General features: G+C 35.4%; 2 protein-coding genes across 2 annotated transcripts; both read right to left on the bottom strand.

Moving 5' to 3' along the window:
- Positions 1-19: 19 nt before the first annotated feature.
- Positions 20-1,239, bottom strand: LOC18052936 (probable leucine-rich repeat receptor-like protein kinase At1g35710). The gene is made up of 2 exons (XM_024190686.1): positions 807-1,239; positions 20-561 (listed from the first exon to the last, which is right to left on the bottom strand). The coding sequence occupies exons 1-2, from the start codon at positions 1,237-1,239 to the stop codon at positions 20-22; spliced, it is 975 nt and encodes a 324-aa protein (XP_024046454.1).
- A 5,156-nt stretch (positions 1,240-6,395) lies between these two features.
- On the bottom strand, positions 6,396-8,096 carry LOC18052935 (MDIS1-interacting receptor like kinase 2). The gene is made up of 2 exons (XM_024190685.1): positions 6,968-8,096; positions 6,396-6,754 (listed from the first exon to the last, which is right to left on the bottom strand). The coding sequence occupies exons 1-2, from the start codon at positions 8,094-8,096 to the stop codon at positions 6,396-6,398; spliced, it is 1,488 nt and encodes a 495-aa protein (XP_024046453.1).
- Between the last annotated feature and the right edge of the window lie 9,551 nt (positions 8,097-17,647).

The raw sequence follows: 17,647 nt of genomic DNA, 5'->3' as shown, positions 1-17,647 counted from the left end.
ATTGATAGGTCCAAACAGGTTAAATCTCCATACTTGCTATCTGTGAAGGAATTTTTCCAGAAAGTTTATTTGAGGAAAGATCAAGATGAAAAAGTTGAGTTAAACGGGTGAGCTCATTTGGAATTGAGCTGTTGAATTGGTTACAACTAAGATCCAAATAGCTCAAATCGGACAAAAGACCTAGAGTTGAAGGAATAGGCCCAATTATGTCGTTGTTGCCCACGTCCAACAACATTAAATTCTTCAGATTCCCAATTTCCTGAGGTAGCAGACCATTGAGCTGGTTCTGATTTGAGCTCAACTTTTTCAAGCTGGTTAAACGACTTAGAGTTAAAGGAATAGGCCCAATTAGGCTGTTATCGCCCACATCCAACTCGATCAAATTCTTCAGGTTCCCAATTTCCTGAGGTAGTAGACCACCGAGCAGGTTGCGAGAGAGGCTCATATAATTCAAATTGGTTAAACGGCCTAGAGTTGAAGGAACAGGTCCAGTAAGGACGTTATCAGATACATTCAGATAGACGAGATTCCTCAAATTCCCAATCTGTGAAGGGATAGTACCTGTCATACATTTATGTTATCCATTTACGAAAATAACAAAAAAAATACTAAAGAAATTAAACGTTGATATTAATAAGAACAATAGTAGAAATGTGTTTTTACCGTGTTAATTAATTTTTTTTTTCAATTAATATGATAAAATAGGCCTGGTTTGCCTTTGTTTTTGTCAGTATTCTCTCAAACTTATCCATTTAAATATCTTTGCTCAAATAACATGCGGTAATGAAGTTAAATTTGCAGGTTACCTCTAAGCCTGTTCGAGGACAAGTCCAGCAGTTGGAGTTTTGAAAGAGCACTAATTTCTGATGGTATGCTTCCAGTAAAACCATCATAATAGGCCTGGATTCTGAGACTTTCGAGGTTCGGAAAGCAAGAGAAGTTTAAGTGGCTAAGCCGCCCATTGAAGTTAACATTATCCTTTGATAAATGTAGCCCGATTATGCTTCCAGCTGAATTGCAAGTGATGCCAGTCCACTTGCAGTGATCCGAAGAGTAGTCGGCCGGCGACAAGCTGCTGTTCCACCAGCCAGTATTGAGTAAAGCTTCCTTTTCTAACTGTATGGGTGACAAAGCAGATGCTGTCACAAATGTACCACTTCTACCAGCAGCGTTATCGCATGTAAAAATTGCAACCCATACAAGGGTTGCCAATCTGAAAATGGAGGATGCCGGATCCATGCTTATAATTAACTTTTCGGTTGATTGAGCTATTGGATTCAGCAAGCTCTTACAAAGTTTATATAAACATTTTAACCCTGGAAAAGGACACCATGAGCAGACTCAGTCATCTTCTATTTTTCTTCCCGCGTTAAATCCTCCTCCCGTACATTAATCGCCACACATGTTTTTCAATCACAATAGTGAGTCAAAGTCTTCTCTGGCCTTTAAGGCTTTTGAGGGAATTTGGTTTGTGAATATGATTGGTTTAAATCTACATATATATTTTGATTATTCTCAATAACATTGCTTTTTTTGTTGTTTTTCTCTTTTATTCGTGATTAGCAATCACAAATTTACTAATAACCCTGGGCCCTGGTAGAGTAGCTTCCAAATAAATAAATAAAAATTGGAGGATTTGGTTAATAATGACAGGAAAATTATCGGTTATCCACCCTAAGCTTGCTTTATTATAAAAAATACTTCAAAATTTTAAATTTGTTTAATTTTTCACCTCTAGTTTATTGTATCAATCATCAATCAAATTGACAGAACTACCCTTGTAAAATAACTAGTACTATAATTTTTTTCAACTCTTGTTTTATTATTTTCTACTCTATAAATTTGTAATTTGTGTCATTCTGGCAATAAAAATAATCAAATAATCAGTAAAAATTGGTTTTGGAGCCACACAGACTTTTATTAATCCATAAATGGTCTTTTATTCATGACTCAAGAAGTCATTGTCCTTATACAAGTTCTAACAATTCCTAAACGTCTAAAACGAGCTAGACAACACCAACAACAATTGTTTGAAAATTACATTTTGGGATATCTTGTGGAAAATTTAGAACTTGTATCAAAATTTTTCAAAGATTGAAGTAGATTTCTTTTGGAGTCAAGGTCTTTCGGGGCTATATAATTTGTCTACAAGTGTAGCTTCTTTCCAAGTTCGTTTAATCCAAAAGATTCTTTTTTTTTCTTAATTTTTAAGTGCCAAATTAATATATGTCGGGCTGAAGCCAAATAAACTAATTTACCGAACAGCAAGGTACACACGTTTGTAGTTAATTTCAAAAAATCAATTTTGACTATTCCAACAATAATTCCAAAATTGACCATTAGCCTCACACAGAGAGGGGCACTCTAAATTTGCATGTCTCTTGCTTGTTGCCTTTGTTTTTAATTTCTTGTTTGTATTTTTGAGTATCTTCTTCATCAGTTAACCTCAAAAGATGCAAGTTGCTTTCAGAAGATAATGAAAAGAGTTGGAAACTGATTACAATCAATTGTCTGCAAACCAAGATTTGTTAATTACTTTGTATCAACCTCACAGGTTTTGCATATTCCTGGGGGATTCACTATTCATTTGCAAATGGATAATGGAGAAAATTTGGTGTAAATGAAACCTGAAAAAAAAAAAAGAAAAACAGATATGGTTGAATCCAAATCAAGATGAAGACTTCGAATGCCATTAAGATTTTCGAAAAGCACCGAAACTATGTGAGGACTAAAATTGAATTTCAAGATAAGTATGATGATTTAATTAGATGGTCTAATTATTAAACCGGCCCATTCAAAATTGAAAATACGAAACTACATAAAACTATCCCAGTTCAAATTTTCTTGATAAATTTTTGCCTTAAAATAATGACACGGATTTTGAATTATTAATTTGCAATAGATTTTCAATTAACTTTAGATTTTAATCACCTAAATAGATTTTTTTTTCTTATTTAAAGTCAATTTCCTTCAGCTAGTTTTTGTACTAATATACTTAAAATTAACAATACTTATAATAGAAACCGTCTCTGGGAGTTTTTCTGTTTAGTGGCCAAGCCAATAGGACTAGCAGAATTTGGAAGCGAAGAAGATAAATAACAATACCAATTTTTATAATTAAAATATAATATAATATCAAGACCGTAAAAAAAAAGAAAAAGAAAAAAGAAAATACAACCCTAACCAAAGATTGGGGAAAAATAATCGAATTATTAAAACTAATACATTCTCACTCACTCCAACTCAAACACATGCACTCTCATCAAATAGCAATTAAAAAAAAGCCCAAAAATTAAAAAATAATAAATATCCTAATAATAAAATAAATTTATAAAAAAAAAATCTGAGTCTCTAAAGTCTTTCAAGAACCTATTACTGCAATAGTAGAGCAATGTAATTTAATTTGTCAATCCAGTACCTTCTTGATGACCTTCAAGCCAATTGATGATAATTAATTACATGAGAAAATTTGATCACTTGATTGGTGCTTCAATTTCTTGAATTTTAGACTTTGCGGAATATCTAGTCATTTTCGCTTTTACCATATCAACTTCAACATTGCCGTTCCAATTCAATTGATCACTCTTATGCGCCAATGCAAAACGACTTGCAATGAAACTTCTGTGAAGTAAGGCTAACAATTTGTCTACATTTATATCTGCAGTCTACTCAATTAAATAGTGAAATAGAGAATCCAAAATTTTTAAAAATTTGATTGAGAAGAAAAGCCCGTGTCATGCCACAATATGGAAATATTCCCACTCTGATTTACAGTTCTGAGAACTCATGAGTTACAACAATTATTGCTATTTGTTATGATTATTTATTTGTGCGGTTGTGTAACATCTGTGAATTTAAAATGAAAATGAGGCGGTTAAGGATTTTATAAGCAAAAGAATAAGCTGGAAACAGAGGAAACATATGCACGTGTAACAGAGAGTGAGAGAAAAGCTGCCAAACCGACCCAATTACAACCCGAAAACCCAACCCGCTACCTTGACTCGGCCATATCTCCCATTTCCGGCCACCGCTTCGGCCGCTCTTGGTACCAATCTGAAGCTTAGAAGCCGACCGTCCTTCCCCTGCCATCCTCGCCGCCGAAAACCAACCGGAATGCCGGTGATCGAAGCTTGAAACCCGCGACTGTTTCACTTTACTCCACCGGGATTTTCGCTGGTTTTGGGTGACACCACCGGTTGGATTTTGTTCCTCACGACTCTCTCTTCCATTTCCGACCATTCACAACTGCCGATCTAGATTCTGGCATCATTGCCGCGCGTTGGAGCTCACTGCCGGTACCATTGAACTCAGCGTGATTGGAACTTTAAGATTTGAGCTTCCTGACTAGTGTTGACCAAATTCCGGTGACCGTTGACCGGCAAGGGCATTTTGGTAATTTCACACTATGAGGGCAATTTTGTAATTTCTGAGCCTATGGATATTTTAGTAATTCCTAGAATTGAGCATTGGGTGTAATTACGATTTCGAGGGTAATTCGGTGATTTATGATTTCGGAGCATGTTAATGATCTACGGACTCAAGGGCATTTTAGTAATTTTGTCGACACGAGAGTTGTAAAGTATGGATAAATGTTCGTTTCAAGTTTATTGCATAAATTTAGTCGTAATTCCGATTTACGGAATATAATTATGTCGTTTCCTTGATTTAGAAGGATCCGCGAGCGAGAACTAGTCCGCAGACGTGAACGATAACCGACTGTGAACACCGTCACTGTGAGTGGAATATACAAACCTATTTTCATAGTTAATTATGATAGTAAAGCATGTTTGCGAAATAAGTATTTTAAATGTTCTGATTTAATGATTCCTCGAAATGTTGGGTTAATAATTTTGCGTATCGATTTTGAATAAAGCATGATAGTATTTTAAAGATAAGTGGATTCAAATGTGGTATGATTTAAAATATGGTTAAGAGGTATGTGAATATAAGTATAATGATTGTTTTTGAAATCATTAGATAGTACCCTTTCCCTCCAGATACAGTGATACATGTGATATGAGATGAGAGGCCTTTGGGGCCCGTCTGAACATACATAGAGGCTTTGGGCCGTGTGTTTGGGCGCTTTTGCCTTTTGGGGGCATATGCATGAGGTATGATGATTACAGTGATACAGATATGAGATACAGACAGATATTGAGATACAGATGATACAGATGAGATACAGGCCTTTGGGGCCCGTCTGAGTACACACAGAGGCTTTGGGCCGTGTGCTTGGGCGCTTTTGTCCCTTGGGGACTAGATTATGCATGCATAGATATGATGAGATATGAGATGATATTTTCCTGTCTATCCGTGTAGCTCCAGGGCGTGACGTTACCCAAATAGTACGTCATTGCCCGTCCGTTGAGGTCCAGATATGACGAGATTATTTCCTTGGGTACTTGTTTGGTGATGATTTTTAGATTTGTGAATTCTATATAATATTGTGATATGATTTGCATGGTTAGTAATTTGATTTAAATGTTTAATGATTTATTACTGGTTTCTCGCTTATAGTTTAATGAAATCGTGTTTGGAAATGATATGGTTATTTCTCTAAAGTAAAAATTAATTTTCAAATCTACTATCCACTCACTGATCTCACTGAGTTTTAAACTCACCTCGTTTTTATTATATTTTTTCCCCTCACCAGGAGGTTGCAGGTACATCAGACCGACCCAGCGACTATAAACATATTTTGAGTCTTGGCCACGTGATGGTGTTAGAAGATATAGATGTTTTTGTTAGAACATCTTGGTCATCTTATTCTTTTGGGATTGTATACTTTTGTTACCTTCTTTTGGTATTAAGAATAACTTGAGATATTAATATTAGTTATAATATTATCTTTTGAGACTCTGGAGATATAAAACTCAGCATTTTGGTTGAGGATGTTGAGCAATGAGTTTGTTGTATATTGAATTGTATTGGGAGTGTTATATTCATATTTGTAGATTGAGAGTGTTATATATATAAAGGAGACTCTGCCGAATTTTCGGCAGAATCTTTACGAATAAAATTATTATCAAGTCCATTTTGATGAGACTAAATAGACTCGCTTGGGGGGTTTCGAGGCGGGTCATTTCAGGTTGAAAGATGAAAACGAGAGGCAGATATTGCACACGATATTAATTTATAAAAATAATGTGGATGGAAGAAGATTTCCGAACACAATAGCAAAACTTGCTGACCTTATTATTTGCACATGCAATTCACACAGAAAAAATAGTTAAAGATGTAATCGTTTAGATTGGAAGCACCAACTTCACTTTAGAAGAGTTACTTTCAGTTTTACTCAAGAAAGGTAACGGTTTCATGAAACCAAAATTCATTCTCACCAAAGTTTTACAAAATACTATCAACGAAATACATTGATCAATCAAATACATCCTTTGTTAGTTTTTAAGTTGTGAGATGGAAATATCTTGAATAGCAGCATGCTTTACCAATGGAGTCTTGCGAGTGATGAGAAATTCTTGAGACACGGATTGCATTGTAGGTCGAGACTTTGGGTTCGATTGCAAGCATGCAAATAAAACTGTTGAAACAAGAAGGACATCTTGAATGACCTTTTGATCAATTGGAAGTGGAAGACGTTGGTCTAAAACATCAATCAACATGATTTTTGGATCAGATGATGATGATAATGACGAAAGAAGGTCCCTTGGATGCTTTCCCATTAATACTTCAAGTGTCACTACTCCAAAGCTATAAACATCACATTTCTCCGTCATAACCATGGTGTAAGCAAGTTCTACAGAAAAAAAAAAAGACTTATACGAGGCAAAGTAATCATAGAATGTAGCTTCCCACTAATAAAGGAGATAATTCCATTTGTGAGTTTCTCTAGCCAGCTGGCTATCTATTTCAGAGAGATGTTACATATATGACTGCAATATAAAGGAAAAAAAAAATTGAACCAAATTAAGGATCGATCATGAGAAGAATAGATATCATAAGGGTAAACCTGGAGCTATATATCCATAAGTTCCTGCTAATAGAGTTCGATTGAACGAATCAGCATGTAGAAGCCTGGCAGTGCCAAAGTCAGCAACAAATGCCTCCAATTTTGACTTAAGTAGAATGTTGTTGCTCGATATGTCGCGGTGAACAATTGATGGTGAGCAGTCATGATGCAAGTAAGCCAAAGCATGTGCCATGGCTTTTACAATGTTCACCCTCTTAGCCCAATCCAACTCCACAGCGTCCTCATCAATGTGTAAATTGCAGAACAAGCTTCCTCTCTCCATGTACTCGTAAATGAGAAACATGCATTTTCTGTGCAAGCAAAAACCGTATAATTTGACAATATTACGGTGCAGTACTTGAGAAAGCACTTGAGCCTCGTTTCGGAAACTCTTGATGAACGCCAATTCCTCTGAAGTGTGAAGCTTTTTCAATGCAAATACCTTGCCGTTGGGAAGCTGTGCCTTGTAGACGCTACCATAGCCTCCGGTACCAACGCAATATTTAATGTGAAAATCTTCTGTGGCTTCAATCAGATCCTCGTAGAAAATCCTACCATCATAATTCCATATTGACAATACATCTATGCTATTGGTTGCTCTTTCCTTGAGTTTGGGTTTCTTGTACTTACGTTTGACGACTAGTAAGCATGCAAAGACTATAACTGAGGGGACTATGGCGAGGGGAAGAAAAATTTCAACAAACAGAGTGCCAGGTTTGGTTGTATCGCATGAGGGAAGATCAAGAATATTGCCGCACAAACCCTTGTTATGATGGAGTCTTACTGTATGCATGCTTGAGAGATGTTTATTTGAAAACGGTACTGGGCCAGAAAGTTTGTTAGAGGAAAGATCTAGATAATCAAGTCGAGATAATTCGGTGATCTCACCGGGAATTGAACCTTTTATGTTGTTATTTGATAGGTCCAACCAGGTTAGATTCTTCATACCTGCTATCTCTGGAGGAATTTTTCCAGAAAGTTTGTTAGAGGAAAGATCCAAATTGCTCAGATTGGTCAAACTCCCTAGAGCTGAAGGAATAGGCCCAATTAGGCTGTTACTGCCCACATTCAACTCGATCAAATTCTTCAGGTTCCCAATTTCTGGAGGGATTGTACCTATTTTATACATTTATGTTATTAGTCTACGAAAATAATGAAAAAAAATGTTGAAGAAATTAAACGTTGATAGAGCATAAATAAAAACAATGGTGTAAACAGGTGTGTCTACCGTGTTAATTATTATTATTTTTTTTCAATTAATATGATAAAATAGGGCTGGTTCACCTTTGTTTTTGTCAGTATTCTCTCAAACTTAATCCATTTAAATATGATTGCTCAAATAATATGCGGTAATGAAGTTAATTTCGTATGTTACCTGTAAGCCCGTTCGAGGACAAGTCCAGCAGTTGGAGTTTTGAAAGAGCAGTAATTTCTGGTGGTATGCTTCCAGTAAGAGGAAAGAACTGGTTTGTCTGATTTTCGAGGTTCGGAAAGCAAGAGAAGTTTAATTGGCTATTATCATCCCCTGATAAGTGTAGCTCGATTATGCTTCCTGCTGAATTGCAAGTGATGCCTTCCCACTTGCAATGATCCGAATCGTAGTTGGCCGTCGTCCAGGTGCTGTTCCACCAGCCAGTATTGAGTAAAGCATTCGTTTCTAACTGTATGGGTGATGGGTGTTGAAGCCAACAAAAATAAATTCCTACTCTAAATAAATTGTGTATAGTGATTGAGCAGGGTCGTGTCCACAGAGATCGGTAATTATTTAAATCCTTTTGAAACGTAAAACGTAAAATGGGGGAATTGTTGACAATAATAAAAATCAAATCAAAATAACAAGAATGCAAATTAAAGTTGTAATTCAAATTGGAGAAAGCTCTGGTTGAAGGAATTAACTCAGCTTGATTCAACTACTGATCATTGATTCAAATATAGATTATTATTATTAATTATGAATAGACCGGTTATAGCTACTGAGACCCTCTAATAGCCAATCTCTCCTTAACTAGTCGATAACCAAGGTATGACCGTTGGTTATTTCCCTAATCAATAGACAACCCTAGATACGATCATAGGATTTAATCAATTGACAGCCTGAAAAACCAGATAGACCCAAATCCTAATCAACACATATGATGATTCATTTAAATTAGATTGTTATTCTCACAACACAACTCTCTGCTATGTTATTTGTCACAAACATTAAATTCTTCATACGATGAATCCTTTAATTGACAATAGATTAAGTTGATAATTAAATAGTGGCCAATTACCTAATTAACAAACATAATCATGAAACTAATTCAGAGAATAAACAAATACCCAAAAAGTAATAAAACAATTAAAGCATAAGAAAGATCTCACAGTAGTGATGAATCAAAGCTTCATTATCCTTCAACCAGAAAAATAGGTTTAGCTCTTCATAGAGAGAAGAGAAAAATTAGATCTAGGGTTTCTTTCTTTTTCTCCAATCCAAAAATCCCCCTTTTTCACAATAGATTCCTCCCTTAAATACTCTCTCTCTCTTCTCTTTTAGAGTTCTATTTAAAATAAAATACTAATATCTAAAATATTAAATTCGTAATTACAAAAATAGCCAAAAATATAAAACATGTTAAACTAAAAACTGCAGGTCTGCAATTGACAGCACGCGCCCACGCCTTATCAACAAAGTTCTTCTGCCGCTCATAATTTCTACAAGGGAACAATCATCCCTAAACATCATCTTGTAGCTCAATTTTATCACCAATCAATAGAATTGCACCTACAAAAGTAAATCACAAGTAAATCACTATTATTAAGTGCAAAACATCGATATTAAGGGAAGTAAACAATGCAAAACTAGTGCATAAATTGCACTCTAACAAATTCCCCCACACCAAGATGATGCTTGTCCTCAAGCATATAACTCAAGATTAATCTCAAATTTCCACTCAATTCTCATCTCAACTCATCCAAAAATAATTTTAAGCAAGCATACCTCAAGAAATTAAGTCGATCAACATTCGAGAGACAAGGATTTTAAAGCATAGAATCTCATAAGATAGAATAAGAACATTCAACCACCAAGAAGATCCATTCAAAATTCAAGTGCAACAAGATGTAATAGCCCTCTCAATAACTTCACTCCATGCACTCAAAGTGTTTAGGGTGTCATTTATCCACTCAAATCAAATCAAAGAATGCTATTACCATAAGCTTGCTCATAAATCACATCTCAATCCACAAAACATGAATAAAATGCAAAAATCTAAGGGTCTTAAAAGGGTTGTAATGGGGTTAAATGGGTTAAATGAAAAAGAAAGGTTTACGAAAGAAAAAGAGATCAAAATGAGAAGAATGAACTCATTGAATGAACTTATGATATCAAAATGCTTATTTCTACTCAAGTCACCAAGAATGTAAACATTTTTTTTTTCGATTTTTCTTTTTCTTTTTTTTTCTTTTTCTTTTTTTTTTCTTTTTCCTTTTCTTTTTCATTTTTTTTTTCATTTTTTCATTTTTTTTTGTTGTTTTTTTTTTCGAATCAAACAAAAGAAACGAACCTTGCACAATTTAATTCAAGCATAATACTTGTTGATCTAATTGAGAAACTTCAATACAAGGTAGAAAAAGCAACAAAATATATCCACACAATGAGTCCAAAAATCTCCTTAAATTGAGGCTAAAAAAGAAGAAAAATGGTTAAGTAGACGGAGAGAATTAGATGGGTAATGGTAAAGGCTCAAACAAAGGTAGCAAATAAAGGTCTTCGGGTAGAGAAAAAGGAAAATGCGAGAATAGAAAAATGGTAAATGGTTTGCCCTTATCATTTTAATGCCTAAAATCCCGTAATGTGGCTTCAACATGCATAACAAAGCAAGTTCTAGAATAAACAAACTAGGATTGATATTCACATAACAAAAATAATTAGAGCAAAGTGGTTGCTCATAGGCTCAAATCCTCACAAAGTTGGTAAATTTGCCATCAAATCATGTACACTCTTCAAATGAATCAACCATCGATAGTGGTGTAGAATGAGAAGAAGGTATGAGTGATATATAAAAGAAAAAGTAAAAATGATAAGAAGTGAGAAAGATGTATGTAGTAATATGAAAAGTGAAAGATAAAATGTGAGTGATGAAAGAGTATGGTAAAATAAAAATAGATATGAATAGTTTGAGATAGATGGGAGAAAAGTAGTGAGAGATAAAGGAAAAGAAAATTAATAATATATAAAGCATACTAACTCCAAAATCATTTAAGGATGAGTAGAGTGAAAATAATAATTCCAGACATCAATAATGCAAAAATCCCTCCCCCACACCAAGAACTTACATTGTCCCCAATGTAAGATAATCAAAGCTCACATAAAAATTAAAGCGTAAGGATAAAAGATTAAAGGCAAAAACTTCCCTGAATTGTGAGCTTTGATCCTCATAACGTCTATGGGCTTGGCGGGAATGGTGGGATAAATCCCACACTCTTGAAGTATGCGGCCAAATTCTGCTCCATCTTGTCACGGATTTCGATTCATGCGGCTGGAATGCAGGTCGTAGGCTGGTTGCGGACTATTGCTGCTCGACTGGAGCTTGCGGGTACACGGCTGGTGGTTCAGTTGCGCGTGGATGGGACTGATGCTGCGAACTGGTGACGCTGGATCTGCGTGCTGCGGCTGTTGCTGCGCGCTGGGGGATTGCTGGTGCGCGCGCTGGTGACGCTTGTTGCGTTGCGTGCTCGGCTGGAGCTTGCTGCGCGGCTTGGGGCTGGTTGCGCACTGCTGGTTGTGTGCAGGATGCTGTCTGCGTGGCTGTGTTGCGCGCGAGAGCTGCTGCGTGGCTGTGTTGCTGCGGGACTGTTGCGCGCGAGAGCTGGTTCTGAGTTGCGTTGCGGGGCGTGCTCGTGGCTGGTGCTTGCGTTGCGCGCGACTGATGCTGCATTCTCTGGCTGGCTGGTTTGTTGCTGGCGTGCTGCAAACGGCTGGAGAAGAAAACAATTTCTGGAAAATTAGGGATTTTGTGAATAGTAAATATATATTTTTTTTGATTTTTTTAAATAAATAAAAATATATATATATAAAAGAAAGAACAAAAGAAATAAATAAATAAAATAAAATAAATTAAATTAAAATTTTTTTTTTTTTTTAGTAATGAATCACTTTGAGACACTAAAAATTTCAGAAGTACTTTTCTAATAAGCACGTGGGCACGCCTTAAAACTATTTTACTTTAAAAATTACAGAAGTACTTATTAGTTAAGACGTGGGCACGCCTTATCAAAAATTTTCTTCTGACCAAAATAAGCAAACACATTATTTAAAAAAATCTGAATCAAAATTAAAAGAAGATATAACAAAAACCAAAATAAATAAATCACTTGGGTTGCCTCCCAAAAAGCGCCTTTGTTTTATGTCTTTGGCTAGACACATTTATGCATCAATCTCCATAATTTGGACTTTCGAGAGCCACATCCTCCACAATATTCACCGAAAAACCTTCATAAAAAGGTTTTAAGCGATGACCATTAACCTTAAGAACTCTGTCAGAGGTCGGGCTCCGAATCTCAATTGCACCATGAGGAAAAACATTAGTAACAATAAAAGGTCCAACCCAACAAGAACGTAATTTACCCGGAAAAAGTTTAAGCTTAGAATGAAAAAGAAGAACTTTTTGACCAACACAGAACTCCTTTCTCAAAATCATTCTATCATGAAATGTCTTCGTCTTTTCCTTGTAAAAAATTTCCTGCGCTATAGGGTTAATAACATCCACAGAAAATACCAAATGTTCCTCACTAGGATATTTCATGGCATCATTCATATTGAATTCTATAACCTCTCCATCAAACTCCATAGTGAGAGTCCCTTTATGTATATCCATTTTAGTCCTAGCAGTCTTAAGAAAAGGTCTTCCTAGTAAAATTGGGACAGAATTAGAGGAGTTATCATCTTCCATATCAAGTACATAAAAATCAGCAGGAAAAACCAACTCATTAACTTGTACTAAGACATCTTCTAATACCCCATCAGGATATGCATTAGACCTATCAGCTAGTTGAATTATCACACCAGTTTCTTTTAATGGACCAATATTCAAAGATGAATAAATGGAACGAGGCATGACATTAATAGAAGCTCCTAGATCTAACAAAGCATTTTCAACTCTAACACTACCAATTTTACATGGGATAGTAAACATACCTGAATCCTTGCACTTAGGAGGTAGTTTCTTTTGGAGAACTGCTGAAACATTCTCCCCCATGTGAACTTTTTCATCTCCTCTTAATTTTCTTTTGGAGGTGCACAGTTCCTTAAGGACTTTAGCATATCGAGGTATTTGTTTTATAGCATCTAATAAAGGAATATTTACCTCAACCTTGCGAAATGTCTCAAGGATGTCTTTCTCTTGTTCATCCTTCTTGGATTTTGTAAACCGGCTTGGAAAAGGAGGAGGTATCACAATAGGTAGGGGTTTCGCTCTGGTGTGTTGCGCATCTTAAGATTTAGGCATCAATTCATTCTTCTCAAGCTCATCTTTTACATGCTTTGTCACTTTCTTACTAGGCTCTTGCAACTCCTTCCCACTTCTAAGGATGACAGCACTAACGTTTTGCTTTGGATTCACCTCAGATTGTGAAGGCAATCTTCCTAATACTTGAGACTCCAGACGGCTTACTGTAGTCGCCAATTGACTCATTTGGTTCTCCAAGTTCTGAATGCTTGCTGTAGTTGCCTGCTGAAATTGTTGAGTGTTAGTCGCAAGTGATTTAACAATTTCTTCAAGAGATATACCTGACTTGGAGGTTGACTGTGGAGGTGCTGGTTGTCTTGGTGGATACTGTTGTGGGAATCCTGACGGCCTAACTACATAGCTGAAGTTGGGATGATCCTTCCATCCCGGATTGTATGTTTGTGCATAAGGATCATACCTCCTCTGAGGCATGCCTGGAAATCCTCCAACTACATTGGCTTGTTCAACGGGTTCTTCTTGAAGTGTAGGACACATATCAGTTGAATGACCCATATTGTAACAAATACCACAAGTCTTCACCTGTTGCACATTACCTACAACAAACTTTTCCACAAGAGAAGTGAGTTTATTTAAACGTTGTTCAACAGAAGAAATATTTACCTCATTCACCTTCCTTGAAGTAGGATCTTGCCTGCTGCCAAATTGTTGTGCATTGGCAGCCATATTTGATATCAACTCCCTTGCTTGAGTAGGGGTCTTGTTCACCAACACGCCTCCACTAGCAGCATCTATCATACTCTTATCCATCAATGATAGTCCTTCGTAAAAATATTGAAAAAGAAGTTGATCAGAAATCTGATGCTGAGGACAGCTGGCACACAATTGTTTGAATCGCTCCCAATACTCATACAAAGTCTCCCCAGGAAGTTGTCTGATCCCACAAATGTCTTTTCTGATATTGGCAGCTCTTGAAGCAGGAAAGTACTTCTCGAGGAACTGCTTCTTCAAACCATTCCACGTTGTAATCGATCCAGGAGGCAAGTAGTACAACCAATCTTTAGCTAACCCATCTAAAGAGAATGGAAAAGCACGCAGCTTAATCTGCTCTTCAGTCACGCCTTGTGGTCTCATACTTGAACATACAACATGAAACTCCTTAAGATGTATATGAGGATCTTCACCTGCAAAACCATGAAACTTGGGTAATAAATGAATAAGACCAGACTTTAATTCAAAATTTACCTCCAAATCTACATATTGAATGCAGAGTGGTTGCTGATTCAAGTCTGGTTCAGCTAACTCTCTAAGAGTTCTTTCTACAGGTGCAGGTCTATCCATCACTTGTTCTTCTGAATCGCTAGATGATTCAACTAAATCTGGCACTGTATCTGTTTCAGAAAGCAAAGGCAATGAGGATCGTTGCGAGGCTCGCTTCGTCTGCTGTCTCATGATTATGTTTGTTTCATGATTATGTTTGTTAATTAGGTAATTGACCACTATTTAATTATCAACTTAATCTATTGTCAATTAAAGGATTCATCGTATGAAGGATTTAATGTTTGTGACAAATAACATAGCAGAGAGTTGTGTTGTGAGAATAACAATCTAATTTAAATGAATCATCATATGTGTTGATTAGGATTTGGGTCTCTCTGGTTTTTCAGGCTGTCAATTGATTAAATCCTATGATCGTATCTAGGGTTGTCTATTGATTAGGGAAATAACCAACGGTCGTACCTTGGTTATCGACTAGTTAAGGAGAGATTGGCTATTAGAGGGTCTCAGTAGCTATAACCGGTCTATTCATAATTAATAATAATAATCTATATTTGAATCAATGATCAGTAGTTGAATCAAGCTGAGTTAATTCCTTCAACCAGACAAATAGGTTTAGCTCTTCATAGAGAGAAGAGAAAAATTAGATCTAGGGTTTCTTTCTTTTTCTCCAATCCAAAAATCCCCCTTTTTCACAATAGATTCCTCCCTTAAATACTCTCTCTCTCTTCTCTTTTAGAGTTCTATTTAAAATAAAATACTAATATCTAAAATATTAAATTCGTAATTACAAAAATAGCCAAAAATATAAAACACGTTAAACTAAAAACTACAGGTCCGCAATTGACAGCACACGCCCACGCCTTATCAACAAAGTTCTTCTGCCGCTCATAATTTCTCCAAGGGAACTATCATCCCTAAACATCATCTTGTAGCTCAATTTTATCACCAATCAATAGAATTGCACCTACAAAAGTAAATCACAAGTAAATCACTATTATTAAGTGCAAAACATCGATATTAAGGGAAGTAAACAATGCAAAACTAGTGCATAAATTGCACTCTAACAATGGGTGACAAAGCAGATGCTGTGACAATTGTACTAGTTCTAACAGCAACGTTAGCGCATGTAAATATTGCAACCCATACAAGGGCCGCCAATCTGAAAATGGAGGATGCCGGATCCATGATTGTAATTTTTCGGTTGATTGGATTCTGCAAGTTCTTATAAAGTTCATATAGACACTTTAACCCAGGAAAAGGACACCATGAGCAGGCCCATAATCATCTTCTTCCCGCGTTGAAATAGCAACACTTGTTTTCAAACACAATAGTGAGTCAAGGTCTTCTCTGGTCTTTACACTTTAGAACACTGAGGGAGTTTGATTTGTGTACATGATTGGTACAAATCTTTATAGATATTTGATTTTCCTCAATTAAATTTCTTTTTTGTTATTTTTTTCTTGTGGTTAGAATTTAGCAATCATGCATCTACCAATAACTCTCAGGATAGAGCAGTTTTCAAATAATTTTATTTGTTGGCCACTCAAATTCAAAAATGAAGAATTAGGATTAATTGTGGAAAAATTATTAGTCATCTATTTATATTTATCTTGTTATCAAAAAGTAATATAAAATTTTAAATTCATTCAATTTTTTTATTCTAAGTTTATAATTGGTATCAATCATCCACCAAAAAAAAATTAAATATTATTATTATTATTGACATCTTTTGGGTTTTGAAACCTTGTTACTTAGGAGGATCATTCTAAGTGATTTGTCCACCACTTTGTGGGTTTAATTGAGAGAAAATTTATTAGATGAGCCTTATTGAGATTAAATTTATTTGGGTCTTATTAGGCTTATTTTATTTTTGGTCCAACATATATAATCAAATAATAAAATAATCAATAAAAATTGGTTTTGGAGGAGCAAAGACTTTTATTAATCCATAATTCCATGTATAAATAAATGGTCTTCTTCTATTCATGACAAGTTATTTTCTACTCTATAAATTGGTAATTTGTGTCATTGTGGGAATAAAAATAATCAAATAATCAGTAAACGAAGACTGATTCATGACTCAAGAAGTCATTGTCCTTATACGAGTTCTAACAATTCCTAAACGTCTAAAACGAGCTCGACAACACCAACAACAATTGTTTGAAAATTACATTTGGGGATATCTTGGAAAATTTTCCAAAGATTGAAGTAGATTTCTTTTGGAGTCAATGTCTTTCCGGGCTATATAATTTGTTTACCGAACAGCAAGGTACACACGTTTGTAGTTAATTTCACAAATTTGCATGTCTCTTGCTTGTTGCCTTTGTTTTTAATTTCTTGTTTGTATTTTTGAGTATCTTCTTCATCAGTTAACCTCAACAGATGCAAGTTGCTTTCAGAAGATAATGAAAAGAGTTTGGGAACTGATTACAATCAATTGTCTGCAAACCAAGATTTGTTAATTGCTCTGTATCAACTTCACAGGTTTTGCATAATGGATAATATTCATTTGCGAATGGATAATGGAGAAAATTTGGTGTAAATCAGATTTTGGAAAAAGCACAGAAAGTATGTAAGGAAAAAATTGAATTTCAAGAGAAGTATGATGAAAGTAGATGGTCTAATTGTTAAACCGGCTCATTTGAAATCGAAAGTATGAAACTACAACATAAGTAGATGGTCTAATTATGAAACCGGCCCATTTGAAATCAAAAGTATGAAACGACATAAAACTACAATATAAGTAGATGGTCTAAATATTGAGTGATACTATTGGCAGCCCTGTATTTTTCTTATAAAACCGCTCTTGTTATACATTTACAATTTTATCCCTTGTATCTTGAATTGTATTCGCTGTAAAATCTTATCTTATTAAATCCATATATGATTTTTTCTCACTGACTCTTTCTCAAAATCTTATCTTATTAAATCCATATATGATTTTTTCTCACTG

The sequence above is a fragment of the Citrus clementina genome, unplaced genomic scaffold (assembly GCF_000493195.1).
Source record: "Citrus clementina cultivar Clemenules unplaced genomic scaffold, Citrus_clementina_v1.0 scaffold_2, whole genome shotgun sequence".
NCBI lineage: Eukaryota > Viridiplantae > Streptophyta > Magnoliopsida > Sapindales > Rutaceae > Citrus > Citrus x clementina.
This window is presented reverse-complemented; position numbering and strand designations above follow the sequence as displayed.

Coding starts and splice junctions, on each gene's coding strand:
- LOC18052936 (XM_024190686.1), bottom strand. CDS start 1,239: ATGGATCCGGCATCCTCCATTTTCAGATTGGCAACCCTTGTATGGGTT. Junction 562..806: donor GTCCTCGAACAGGCTTAGAG/GTAACCTGCAAA, acceptor AATGTATGACAG/GTACTATCCCTTCACAGATT.
- LOC18052935 (XM_024190685.1), bottom strand. CDS start 8,096: ATGTATAAAATAGGTACAATCCCTCCAGAAATTGGGAACCTGAAGAAT. Junction 6,755..6,967: donor TTATGGATATATAGCTCCAG/GTTTACCCTTAT, acceptor TTTTTTCTGTAG/AACTTGCTTACACCATGGTT.